Here is a 14,454-nt window from a genome sequence, read left to right on the forward strand (position 1 = left end):
CCGACAGGATAAAATATTCCAAGGAATATATACCAACACATGTGCCACATTGTGTTGAACTGCGGGTTGATTTGTCACAAAGGCAGGGGGCTAAGTGCAAAATGCCGCGTGCTGACCAGCCAGGCCACTTGGCATCCACTTGGCGAGTTCTGATTGGCCCTGAACTAAATTTGCACATCCATGACAAGTTGAAGGATGAAATAATCCACCTTTTCAACTTCAAGGACTAAACCATCACCTGACATGCAAGTTCAGGGACCTGCAGTGCTATTACCTCGCTAGGAAACCTCACCTTGCGCTCTCTCGGACTTGGTGATTCAGAGGACCAGGAGGGTACGTGTTTTGAATGCCACGTTTCATACGACCCAAGCCGCGAGACGCCGGTGAAACCTCCGTCTACTATGAGTAGCTTGTCTCACCATGTGTAAGCTTTTGCAGACGACTCAGCGACGTCTTCTGGTCAGAGTGAGAGCATCGCTTTTCTATTGCCGGCTCAAAAAAAAAGGGTCCAGTCGCATCCCAAAAACTCAAGTTTTACCGGTAATGACCAAAATTGGCAGGCGGATCTAGGCCGAACCCAGCGCGCCGAGGGCCCCGTGGACCCGCCGAGTCAGCGACTGCACCTCGTCCTCATCGCCTCGGCTCCCGCGCAATCAATGGCAAGGCTGCCGCCGGCCAGCCTTCCATTGATCACGGGCGACGCAATGAAAGTGAGCCGCCGCGCGTCCTGCCCCTTCCCACCACGCGTCCACACTGTTGTCGCCCCTTAGCCGCTATAAAAGTCGCCCCCCTCGCCGCTGACCGCACACTTTTCCTCGCCACAACCATCTCTCTCTATCACCGTCGCCCCTCTCTTCTACGCCACTGACCACCCTTTCTCCTTTCCCCGTCTCTAGCCTGGCCAGCGGAGAGGTTCCTCGGCGACAGAGCGGCAGCCAACGGCTTCGGCTGCCGCCATCTGCATGACTGGGAGGCGCGCCTCCTCTATGAGGCCAACTACCCAGCGTCGCCCGACATGCGTGTGCCGAGCTCGTGGAGACTCAGCGCCGGCGGCGTCCCTATGCCCCCGCCGCCCTCCGATGCTGAACGCCGCGACGAGATGCGCAGATCCGGGTGACGCTGCCAGAGGAAGCGCGGCAGCATCCGAAGTACGCCCCCAATAACCACGCTCTGTGGACGACATACTTCCAGCGCCAGCACGCCAACCAGCTCGCGTCCAAGAATGGTGCTTCGGCACCAAGAGGGCGCCACAACTCCGATGGCCGCCGTCAGTGGTGGGGCGTCCTCGAGGGCATGCTCCACACCGTCCTCGAGCACATCAAGGGCGGCAACGCGCCGGCGTTGGAGTACCCAGTGCCCTCTTTCTTGCCCCGGAGCGGAAACTCGTGGCTACCGAGGCGCATGGCAGGGGCATCCTCCTCTTCCTCCGGCTCCCACTCCTCCGGCACAACGACACCGCTCGCCACCGTCAAGGTTGCGCCCCAGGAGACATCGGAGCATCGTCGCAGCCGCGACGACAGTCTCGTCATAAACGAGGGTCGCCGCCAACAGTGGCGGTGCCAGGAATCCAATCATGTGTAGTCAACTGAATGTCGTGTAGTCAGATATATGCATTTATAAGTTTTTTTGGCATGATTTCTAGTTGAAGCATGTAGTTTTTACAAAAAGCTGCATAGTCATTTAACTACCCAGCCCAAGTGTGGCTTCGCCACTGGCCGCCAACCTTCCCTTCCTCCCTGCGGCCATCTTCACCTGGTCAGGCCGAAGAAGGAGCCGGTGACGCCACCCGTCATCGTCAAGCAGGAGCACGTCGACATGGCCGCCGACCTCGAAACCGGTCTGAAATGGGTGCGGGACGACTACGTGCGGGAGGAGATGGAGCGCCAGCACCGCGCCCTGGAGGAGATCACCACTCGGCTTCGTGGCTGCGACGATGGCAGCGTCATCGTCCTCAACGACAGCGACGGGGAGGCGCCAGCGCTGACCAACCCCGTCCGCAACGCCGACCCAGGACAGGGCTGCAGCAAGGACGGCAGCGTGCAGGACGACGGCGGCGACTACACCGCAATCTACAACTCCTAGGCATGTAGTAGGCTCGGGGCGGTGGCGGCGTACTTTTTTTATTTTTTTTAATTATGTCTTTAAATTTGTACAAACATGAATGAAAACCGCTTGAATTTGGTCCAAATTCGTGTAATTTTCTTCGGAAGTTAGCCGAATTTGTATTTCAAAAAACGGCATCTGAGGCCATCTTGGGGTGGCGGTTGGGAACCGGCCATCCCCACGGTGAAAATAGCGCCGGCTAGCCTTCAGAAGGCGATATTTCACTCCATGGGCGGTGAACGGCTGGAGATACTATGGGATCCATGAACTTGTCTTGATCTGCGGCACTGAGATTCGTGCAATGACCAGATCCGCGGTGCTGCCTCCTTCTCACCGTACTCGATGCCAAACTTTGGTCATGCAGAGCACGAACGTGGGGCAGCATACCGTGCCCAACGGTCTTCCTGCCCTTGCACTGGACGCCGCTGTCATCCTTGTGACACGTCGACGAGGCGACGCAGAACAACAATTACCAAGACGTCCTTGCACCAGGATGCTGCTGCGTCAATTAACTTGTGGATGATGCTGCGTACAACAAATTTATACCCAAGAAAAAACCAAGTTCATTGTCACGTAAATTAATCCAAGTGAGTGAAAAGAGAAGAGAAAAACAACTGGGCCGCGCGCATGCAGCGTGCCGCTGCCCCTACAGAAACAATTCGTAGTATCCTAGTAGGCTGTTTCTTTCGCTAGGAGCAGTAGTTATCTAGCACTAGTACTAGTGTCAAAAGGTCTTATACTTTCTCTATCCGAAAATATTTGTCATCAAAATAAATAAAAGAGGGTGTATCTAGACATATTTTAGTTTAGATGCATCTTTTTTATTCATTTTAAAGACAAGTATTTTGGGAGGGAGGGAGTATTACGAGACAGAGGAGATACGATGTTATCTGGTATGATGGTTTTCTTATACAATTTCCCTTCTTAGCATGGAGACAGGAGATCAACACATACAACATACATTCACTGCTCCGGAGGTGGAGGATTGGACTTGGATGGTTGGGGAACTCGGCATGCTGCGACAATGCAAGGGTGAAGCGGGGGGCGTGGTCGCGGGTGGAGGATGCCATCCTCGCCACCTTCGTCGCCAGGTTCGCCAACGCCGACAACTAAGGATGGCAGCCGGTAGGGTACGGACGAGGTAGAGCAATATCATATTCATAGTCGTAAAATCAGTGGTACCAAATTTTACACATATCCATACCCACGGGTACAGAAGTTTACTCATACCCATACCCGACCAGTACCCGTATCCATTGGATACTCAGCGGGTAGAACAAGTTGTTCACAAGTTTACACTCAATGATATCACATTTGACAGAAAAATCAATTATGCCACCTCAATAATAGGTAGATGAGTACATGAGCACTATCAAAATTAAGAAATCACAACATACCCATAAGTCAATAGGAGTAGATGAGTCACATGACAAATTAAAATTAATTGACAACACCTTAACATTAGTTCACAAGTGGGTAGGGTATGGGTATATCCGCGGGTACAACGCTATACCCATACCCTACCCATGGCTTAACGGGTAGGGTATGGATACTACCCACGGATATAAAAGTGTAACCATACCCTGCCCATGCGGGTACGGAACCCGCGGATAAAATTGCCATTTTTACCGGCAACTGAGTGAACTGCATTGTATGTCCTCGAATTATTTCACAGATGTCACATTGGTCCTCGAGCTATGAAACCAACATTCAAATTCTCAAGTACGCTATGTGTGTCATCCAGGTCCAATATCAGTTCAACACTAAAGTAGTCCGAGGACCTATATTTTTCCTAGCATGACACACTTACTGTACTTCGAGAACCTGGATGACAATTTTCATAGTTTGTGTACCTACATGTAAACCCGGGCAAACGCCGGGCCGGGCCAGGTTTCGGGCCGGGCTTGTAAAAGCCCGACCTTCATTTCTCAAGCCCGAGCCCGGCCCGAAGCCCGAAATACTCCTTGTCTTCAAGCCCGAGCCCGGCCCGAAATGAAGCCGGAAGCCCGAAAGCCCAGCCCGAACGCTATTTTTCGGTGTACGCACGTGCAAGCCCGGCCCGAAGCCCGAAAGCCCGGCCCGAAATGAAGCCCGAAGCCCGAAAGCCCGGCCCGAACGCTATTTTTCGGTGTACGCACGTGCAAGCCCGGCCCGAAGCCCGAAAGCCCGGCCCGAAATACATGAAAAGTGAAGCCCGAGCCCGGCTCGAACTATCTTCCGGGCTGCAAAACAAGGCCAGAGCCCGGCCCGAATGTCAAGCCCGGCCCGGCCCGGGTTTTTCGGGCCGGGCTCGGGCCGGGTCGTCGGGCCGGGCTGTCCATGCCCGGGTTTACCTACATGACACCCGTAAAATACTTCAAGGACCTACTGTGCACTTCACTCCCGCCAACTGGATCACGCTGCCGCGCAAGGCGGGGCTTCGCCGTTGCCGCAAGAGTTGCCGCCTGCGGTGGCTCAACTACCTCCGCCGCGGCGGCTTCACCGAGGAGGAGGCCAGCCTGCTCCTCCGCGAGCCAGTGCGCCTTCCAGCGCTCTTGGTGGGCCGCCTCCTCCTCTGACGTCGCAGCGTAGTGGACGGGAGACGCACTCACCCATTCGTGGAGCCCACCTGTCGATGAGTAGGACAACTCGGGCCAATCGAGTGGTGGCGGCGAGCGCTTACGTGTTGGCGTGGGCTCGTGCTGGGCCTCGACCTTGGGCTCGAGCGCATGCAGCAGTGGCGGCCAGGGGGCAAGGGGAGCATGGATGGAGTCCTCCGCTGCCGACAAGGCGAGGGCTTGCTCCAGTCGTGCCACTGCGTCCTCCTCGAGCCGGCTCTCCTCAAGCGCCCGCTGCAGGGCCGCCTCGAGCGCGACCTGGTACGCGGCCTCCACCTCTTCCTCCTCTTGCAAGACCTTTGGGGGCGGCGGGGGACGTCGTGGTTGACCTGAACCCCGCAGTGGCGCTCCTCCTCGTGCTCCAACGCGAACCGGCGCTCCCAGTTTGGAGAGTCTGGCGCGTACACACACATCGCACGCTGCTCTGGCGTGAGGAGCTCGTGGCGCCGATGAACCTCCTCGGCGTGCACCCGCGACGAGCGTGGCACCGCCGGAATGGGGACACGATGCGGGTCCAGATGCTAGCCATGTGGCAAGCTAACATTTGGATATTGCATAAGTTGACGATACTCTCAATGTCACCACGCCTGGTGGACTGGGATGTGGTGCCTCTTGCATTCCCGTGGCGGCCCACCGCGTCGAGCCAGCGGCGGCGGAAGAGGAGGCGCGCGGGATGAGCTCGTGCCGGGGCAGAACTTGCTCTTGCCCTTCCCACTGAAGAAGCCCATAGCGCGGTGCACTAGGGGTTTTTGGTCGCTGACGAGGGAGCAAGCGTAGCGAGATGTAGATGGGATGTAGTGCATAAGCCCCCCTCCCCCCGCGGCGACGCTCCTCCTCGTGCTCCAATGCGAACCAGCGCTTCCAGTTTGGAGAGTCAGGCACGTACACACAAATCGCACGCTGCTCCGGCGTGAGGAGCTCGTGGCGCCGACGAACCTCCTCGGCATGCGCCCGTGACGAGCATGGCACCGCCGGAATGGGGATGCGATGCGGGTCCAGACGCCAGTCATGTAGCAAGCTAACATTTGGATATTGCATAAGTTGACGGCACTCTCAATGTCACCGCGCCTGGTGGACTGGGATGTGGTGCCTCTTGCGCTCCCATGGCGGCCCACCGTGTCGAGCCAGCGGCGGCGGAAGAGGAGGCGCGTGGGATGAGCTCGCGTCGGGGCAGAACTTGCTCTTGCCCTTCCCATTGAAGAAGCCCATGGCGCGGTGCGCTAAGGTTTTTTGGTCGTCGACGAGGGAGCAAGCGTAGCAAGATGTTAGATGGGATGTAGTGCATAAGCCCCCCCCCCCCCCCCACACACACTTGCATTAAAAAAGACGTCCACGCGGCGCTGCCACCCACTGCCAGGCAGGCCCGAGTTAGGCGGTCGCATCTAATATGACCACGGACGGTGGTTGGACGACCGACAGGTGGGCCCGCGGCGAACCAGATGCAAATGTGAGCTTGAAATGCGTCCAGGCGGACACCGAGCAGACACGATATGAGTTTAGGTCCGCGCGTTGGGCGGAGGCTTTGGTCCGTTTCGACTCAAACGGATGCGCACAGACGAAATTGTTGCCGCATTGGAGTTGCCCTCCCAACATCAGCAGCAGTTTCGAAAAACAGAAGGTAAAAGGCGAGCCAGTTGCCGGTGTATGCTGGTACTGAATTTGTCAGCGCAGCTTTTCTTCAGAGCCTTTATTTTCTTTTTTCCCGTATCTTCACATCACACTAGCCATTATCAGAAGCTATGGGCTACCTTTCCTGCCTAGCGTTTTTACCTATGCTATTGCTTGAAGTACTCCTTGTGAACATCATGGCATTTGCATCTTGCAAGTCTTTTTATGCGCAGTATTGTTGACAAAAATCTTTCTTTTCCTTGTGAGTGAAGGAAATAATCTAACTTCCACATTAAATGAAAAGGAATTTTGATGTACTTCCTTTCACATGGTCTTTGGCAATGTGTATGTGTTTTTTCATGGGAGCGTTAGAAGGATGAGAAAGTATCCATAGAGCCGAAAGTGATATTATATACTCCCTCCGTTCCTAAATATAAGTCTTTTTAAAGATTTCAATATGGACTACATATGATGTATATAGACGTAGATTCACTCATTTTGCTTCGTATGTAGTCCATAATAAAATCTCCAGAAAGAATTATATTTAGGAACGGAGGGAGTACTACCTAGTCCTAAATAATGGAACGGAGGGTGTATAGAATATTGCCCGGGAGGAAGGGGCATTTTGGCTTCATCTTCAGTTGTGAGAAAATGTATGTCGCCCTAGAATCACTCTTATAGAAAATATGAGCTGAAACGTCACGAAACTTGGGATTTTTTTTTGTTTACATGATGAGCCGAGAGATCAAACATGTGGCAATTGTCATTTCGGTATATTAATAGGTTGAGTTGTTTATACTCGGTCCATTATTATGGTATATTATGCGTTTAGAGAGATAGCTAGCCATGCAAGTGCACAGGTTAAAAGTCATTTTCTCATTACTTTGGCTCTTCCGCTTTCCATTTTTATAGGTATTATTACAATTTTTCGATTTGAAAGACATGGGCTTCATTTTCCTGCAGGAGTGCCACTAGTAGCACGTTTCTTGGATTTCAAAGAAATGGGCTTCATCTTTTTAACTTCTTATTACCTGCAGGAGCCCCACTGTCTTTAGAACCTTTCTTAGTACTACTTGAGCTAATCTCTTATTATTTTTTGTGCATTAAGCTTAGGAGTACATTTATTTGCTAATATGATGGCACATTTCAGCACCAGCCACAGCTACTACAAGAAAACTACCAAACAGCTGCACCTCAGCTCCAGCCTTCCAGCCACAGCTAACAACTACAGCTGCTCCTTTCAGCCGGAGCCGTTGCAACTTAGAAGTTGCAGCCCAAATAAACACACCCTAAATTGGCCAATGTGTTACCTTGGCTTCCACATAGTATCATAGTATTATGATTACTATCCAATGAAGGGGTGAATAACAAAATGAAAGGAAAAAAAAAGCCCACAACCTTGGCTTGAACTTGCAAACGACGAAATGATAAAAGATAACAGGAGCAAACTTGACAGAGACGTCATGGTGTCACGAATCCAGACGGGCTCATTCACAAGCAGCCTTGCAAACCTATCATCCTTCAATGTTCTTGACACAAACAAGCTTGACGCTGCCAACCTAACAAACCCTGCATACAAAATCGTAAATACATCTTGTCTTAGTGGAGGTCCGTGGTGTGACCCTGTGGTTCGTTGGATGATGCATCCAAATAGGATTTCAGGGTTGGAAAACTGACCACTACAGATGATGGATCATGGCCGCAGCACATTTAACTCAAATGCTCTTCATGGGTTTCTGCGACAGGTCCCTGCGGCGCGTCTTCACAAGTGAGGTCTCCAACTCCTGCAGGAAGAAGAAATGTAAGATGATAAACTGTTGAAGTACAACAAAAACAAAAATACTATGTGCGCCTCGCTTGCGGCTTTAAAAAGGACCATTTTTAGCATATCTCGAAATTCAGAGCAGGCATGAGAAAAAAAGGGTAACCATCGGTCTTCATCCCTCATTATCCGATTAAAACAACACGAATTATTCCAGGCCTCTGATCCATTCAACTGCAAACAGATTCTTCAATGGGGAATTTTAAAATAATGTGCACAGCACATTTATCTGTATAATTCAATATTTTTTTATTTCCATATGTTTCTAACATTGGAAAAGCAAAGATTAGATAGTTTCACTAACAGCAAAGGTTGACAAGCAAATGATGCGTTGTGAATAGTCTCACCGCTAACTATTCGATCTACTAGTTTCCACCCAACATAAGGTGTTGCCTGATCCCTCTAATTATTTAAAGCATCTTCAATTTTGTAGTTACTGATGCACATTGACCAACCAGTGGCTGGGAGCCCTACCTAATGGTCAAAAGTAAAGCCAATGGTTCACCTGGTCAGCACTGAGATAATATTGTGTGCCTTACTATCTCATTGCTGACCAATGGTTGAACGCAGGTTGGAGAGGAGGGAGGAACCTCAATGACAGGGCAAGGGGGGGGGGGGGGGGGGGGGGCAGCACGAATCTGCCACCGGACCGAACATCAGGGACACAGCAAAGACCATGCCCACGCTCAAGATCCAGGCGGCTCAGGCAGCACCGCCGCCGCCCATCTGCTGAGGAGCACCACATGGTCCCGCTAGATCTCAAGGATGGTGTCACTGTGTGGACAAGACCTGCTGTCGCCATCCACCACTCAGGCAAAGTCCAGGAGAGACGGCGATAGGGTTTTGCCACCCGTGTCGCCCGTCGGGAGCAACGCTGGGGCCATTTTTTCAATTTGTATTTCATTTAATAAAATGTTTTCCCCTTGATCTTGAAACATCCTAAATTCATCATCTATCCACAACCCAGAGAAAATCACAATTTCTGTCCAGTTGCTGCTTGGATATGGAACACTCCGCTAGTAGCACATTTATAAGCCATATAATCACCAGATAGAGCCAACCTCCCAAAACGATTGGAAGATCAAGGCCTCCTAGCAGTCGAACACTTACAGAGCAAAAGACATGCAATTCACATGGCACAGAATTGTAATTCCCTTCAGGTTGACTGTTAACTTAAATACCTAAAGCTTATCTAAAATATCTTATTATGATTCTCAACATCCTAGACTGCTCAATTACTGGATTAATTGAACAGATAAATCAACTTTGGATGATCTAATACACGTAAGAGAGCTTAGTTCACTACTTCAAAAAAATGTCCAGAAAGAGCATCAATTCTCTAGCTACCTTTTGGAATAGTCTTCACTAAAGTCCATGGTAAGTTCATTCACATCTGTTTTCTTCTGACATAGAATTTCTTATTCTTTCCCAGCATAACGGTAATGCCAGTTCCCTTATACTGGGATTAAGTACTCACTTCAGATAAAGCATTATTAACGCCAGTATTGCTAAGAGCATTTTGGATTACAAAGTCAACAAATATTTCATATTAAAACGTCAATATCACAACACAAAGGCACCAAACAAATATTCATTATGAAGTCCACATACACACAGTTGCATAGTAACTTTAGTAATATGGTATTTATTAAATCATAAATATCAACGATGCATTTGCACTTATCATTAATTAGACACACCTGATACCAACTGTCATGGGAAAGAACAACAAAGAGAAGTAATATATTTGGCTGACCTGAACAGAAATGTTAGGGGACACCGCCTTTGTCCAAATACTTTCCAAATCATAGTACTCTCTTGCTCTTTCTTCAAGCGCGTGGATGATGATACTTCCTGAGGTTAATTGTTCAGAACAAGTGCAAAACATAAGTGATTGACACAGGAGCCACTTCAAAGACAGGTACACCATGGTTACAAAATTCTAAAACACAAGAAACTAGACTTCAGACCATCAGATACTGACTTCAACAAACTTAATCAGAAATAACCATTTCAAACCTCAAACTAAAGAAACTAGAGATACCCCATTTCTTTCTTTTTTCTTTGGCCGGATCTGTGCCTGAGCGTCGAGTATCTTTTCATTCATACATAGAGAACAGCTCTACAACAGAAGCCAAGCAGCTCAAGACGCAACTAACATCGGCATCAAAAAAAGAAAAGAAAGAAGCACAAAAAAGCCAGCTGCTATTCCCCGCAACAAATATGACTGTCTAGAGCCTACCAATCTCCACAGTCTGCACCTTCCCTTAATTTTGATTGCTAGACCTTGAACCGATGTCCGAAGGTTTGGCACCCTTGATCGCAGTAATTCCAGTGTTCCCAGATAGACCACGTAGTCGTGAGAACAGAGTTACTAAGCCTTTTCACATATCTGCTTGAAACATGACCCAGAAGGGTGCCCACTCCCCACCAATCATTTAAGACGGAATCCAATTGTGTTATTAGCTGCTGCTCTCTTATCCAAGACAATCTCCCATGAAATTCGTCTCGTGAACACGAACAAGCACAGCAGATGACACATAAACCCTCACTCTTGGTCGGGAAAGGGACACCCTAATATCCATCACAGGGCTTCGTCGCTCTAAAGGATCAGCTGTCAAACAAAACAGTTCAAGGAAGCTAACCAGCTAAAGTACTTGGCCTTTATAGGTGCCGCTAATTCAAGATTACTTACAGCAAACTTCAATGGTGGAAGCCCGGTATAAAGCCTTGTACAAGGAAGTTACTTAATACTTCCTAGAGCTGGCCCTAAACCATGCAAAAGAAGGATGGTAGCGTGGGGCCACAAATCGTAATGAGTAAATCTGGTCTAGACTCCAGAGATAAGCCTCTGTCTTAAGTTTCCTTTTTCTTTAAAGTTTATATAAGATCCTTTAGACAGGATCCTTTGGTTTATTTAGATTTGACAGTTAGGTTTCCTTTTCAATTGCTTAAATCAATTTTCATCGTGACAGTCTATACATTGCTAAAATAAATCTTACAAAGAAAATTGCAGGGATACATATGAAGTTTAGATGTTACCAGAATCAATGACAACCCACTTTCCAGCTTGCTGGCCTTCTACACTCGGCATCAATATTCGATTAGAGCCCTTCTGTTTCTGCTTTATCTGATGAAAAAGGACAATTTCAGTACCATATTAGTATAGCCTGTGTACATGATCACAAACTTCAAATCACATGGCATGGCCACTGAAGCAGGCCTGTAAACTCCATATGACACAGGATAATATATCATAAAATACATTAAACAGCATTAATTGTGAAAACTATACGAGAACCTCAGAACTAAGCCAGTTCTTTAACAACCCCCAGCTTGTGATGGAGGGGAGGAGGGGGGGGGGCATTGATAATTAACTTTCTACTCCCCTTACACTGTGGCAGCATAGTACATGCAATTGCCTAAGGGGTTAACTATGCAGAAAGGTGTGTGCTCATTGTGTATGTATCCTCTTGATGCTCCATTTTGAGCAAATAAAATCCACCCTTTGTCAGAACTACCCGCTTCAGTTCAATCGAAATCACCCATCATGAAACAAATCACTGGACCATCTTTGCAGCTCACCCATATATTGATCCATCCATATTAGTCACATTTTCTCAAGAATCATCAGCAGACGAGTCCACCAAAGCACTAAAAGTAAAATTGGTTAGTTCTATGAAAACAAATCATTGGACCCTTAGGGATTCCTAGAGCTAAAATCCGTTAGTTAGATATATAATACTTGAAGATCATTCATGGAATGCAAAGCAGTCATATTGCGTCCTCGCGAATTCCAGTCACAACATCACCAAAGTAGCAAACATTCGCCCAAATCATACATTAAAAAAAAAACAGGGTGGAGGGAGAGAGGGGGCGTGCCTTGTAGAGTATGGCCTGTGCGATGTTGCGGACGTGCCAGTCGGAGCGGCCGGTGGCGACGACCATGTAGTCCGCACAAGCGCCGCCGTGGAGCCCGCCCTCACCGACGGGGAACACGCGCACGTCCCCCGCCCGGACGTCGTGCAGCACCTTCTCCACCTCCGAGAGCTCGATAAGCTCCGCCGGCCGAGCCGACGAGGCGCCGGCGGAGGAGAGGAGGCGCGGAAGAAGGTGCGGCGGCGGGCGCCATCGGCCGAGGGCTCGGGATCGAACAGCGGAGAACATCGGTGCGGAGGAAAGGGGTTTGTTTCTCTCCGGCCAGAGCTTTTACGATTTCCACCCCGAGGTCGAGGAGCGACCGAGAAGAAGAGCTTTGCTAAGACCTAGGGAATTTTTTTTTACAGTAAAGTAAATGGGTTTATACGATGACGTGGCCCTGTTTAATTTGACCCCCCATGGTCTCAAAGAAATTTAGAAGGGTTTAGGGCATCTCCAACACGGACGTGTTTTGTCATTTAAAGTGGTCCTGTATCTATCCACGGGCCTGTTCAGAAGTCATTTTTCGAGCAAATTGAAGGAGGGGGCTTTACGTCCGTCCAAACCACTGTCACGCACGCCTTCGTGCCCTTTCCCACCCGAAGCTGCCCGCATTCATGCCGCTCTAGAGCGGCTGCTACGCATTGACGCCGGCCATGAGTGGACGTGACCTCTCACTGGCGTCAACATTGAAGCGACTCGCCCGTCTAGTGCGCCGCCCGCATCGTGTCCCTGGCTTCCACCTTGGGGGAGAAGATCAGACACTAAATCTTTGAAGTATAAATGCATGCTTAAGTCGACGCCTGCATCAATCCCTAAATTGGGGTTATGAAGTGTTGATGAACCCGGTGAGAGAGAGTGGCAATGGAGGGAGGGAGAGTGAGCAGTATGAGGGGTGTGAGGGGATTTAAGGCACGGTTTCGAAAAACAACATGCCATCTCCCTCTTTGCCCCTGCGTGTGCCCTTCTTGCGCTTGCTCGGGCCTAGCTCGCTGAAAATAGCTGATGTGGCAATCATGCTTTGAGTTTTGTGCTATGCGCCCAAAATTGCATCCCATGGCCTGAGAAGTAACCAAACATATCGTTCTTGAAGAAAAAAAGACTAGGCCTGAGAGCGCGAAAGCTTGTGATCTGTTTAGTCCGACACATCCAAATATTTTGTTGTAGCTCCGCCACTGATTCCAAGAACAGGTTCCCTGGAGTATGCTATCCCTAGAGTGCTCCGATGCCTACAGAGAAACCATGCATTCGTAGGATCCGTCATCAGGCTGCCCTCATGCCATATCACCAGCATGGCGAAGACACATTTGTTGTCACCTGTCAGGATATGCGACATAGTTTCTATCTTCCTGATCGGGGATGTGACAACAATATGGAGATTTAGGGCAGCTCTGGCTTTTAGCCAATCCTGGCCGTCTGGTCACATGAGTGCAACACCTCGTGAACAATTTGGGTTATATGATCCATATATATGGCTTTCTTGAATTTAAGGGTTTAGATATGAGGAGTGTGGCTGTCCGACAAGACATATGAGGAGCCGTCCAGTGTGGTTTGAGGACGCGTCTAGGCGCATTCGTGAACGTTTAGGGGCCTAGATTTGTAAAGTTAGACTCTGGACTAGTGTGTTGAGGCTGAGAAGAAATGGCGCTGGGTTACTCCGATTGCTTGGAATCATAACAAAACAATAAGTAGCACACTTGCTTGGTCCATGTGCATCTTCGACAAGGAGGAGATCATCATCTCCTCCACTGATAAGGAGGACAGGGCACACAAGACGCCCAGTGGCCGCACATGTACGCGGAGGCAGCGGTTACGAACAACGAGGACGTTTGTCAGATAGAAATCATGATGGAGCGGTCACTCTGGTACTGTGGTCCGGCACCATCCTCGCAGCTACCAGCACGCGTGAAGGTGGAGCCGCAACCCCCTCCGCCCGCTCTCGCGCAACTGCGGTGTTCAAATCAGACACCGCGTGAAGGATGAGCCGTTGTCACCTCCACGACCGCATTGACTATCCGGTGTCGCCATCGCGCCATGACTATCACGGCAAGACCGTGAAGGAGGAGTTGCCGTCGGTGATCGCAAAGGCGCACGAGCGCATCCTCCACTACCACGGTGGCCGCAGCTCCTCGTCGGGCGGGGGATAGGGGAGCAAGGCAAGCGACGCGACGAGAGCGTGTAATGAGGCGCGATGTTCGGCCTTTGCCAAGTCTGACGAGGCGGTTTGCCTGGGTCCACGCTGACTCCGGCCTTGTGGAGGCTTGTGCCCTCGACCAGTCGCTGCCAACCATGTAGACAGCCGCGCGGCGCCGCCACTACCTCGACGAGAAGCTCGCCAAGATCGGTGAGGAGTGGTCGCTCAGCGTCGTTGTCGTCTGCATGGACAAGGCCGCCAAGGCACCCTGT

The 14,454-nt window shown here is 50.1% G+C and overlaps 1 protein-coding gene across 2 annotated transcripts; it reads right to left on the bottom strand.

Moving 5' to 3' along the window:
* Window positions 1-7,602: 7,602 nt before the first annotated feature.
* On the bottom strand, window positions 7,603-12,379 carry LOC123113230 (protein Iojap-related, mitochondrial). 2 transcript variants are annotated; one of them, XM_044534416.1, is made up of 5 exons: window positions 12,013-12,378; window positions 11,173-11,260; window positions 9,887-9,984; window positions 7,986-8,092; window positions 7,603-7,877 (listed from the first exon to the last, which is right to left on the bottom strand). In XM_044534416.1, the coding sequence occupies exons 1-4, from the start codon at window positions 12,295-12,297 to the stop codon at window positions 8,024-8,026; spliced, it is 540 nt and encodes a 179-aa protein (XP_044390351.1). In that variant the 5' UTR covers window positions 12,298-12,378; the 3' UTR covers window positions 7,603-7,877; window positions 7,986-8,023. The 2 variants fall into 2 exon arrangements, with proteins under 2 accessions (XP_044390351.1, XP_044390352.1); XM_044534417.1 differs by having other exon boundaries at window positions 7,603-8,092; window positions 12,013-12,379.
* Window positions 12,380-14,454: the final 2,075 nt, after the last annotated feature.

Source organism: Triticum aestivum, chromosome 5B (genome assembly GCF_018294505.1).
Source record: "Triticum aestivum cultivar Chinese Spring chromosome 5B, IWGSC CS RefSeq v2.1, whole genome shotgun sequence".
NCBI classification, from domain to species: Eukaryota; Viridiplantae; Streptophyta; class Magnoliopsida; order Poales; family Poaceae; genus Triticum; species Triticum aestivum.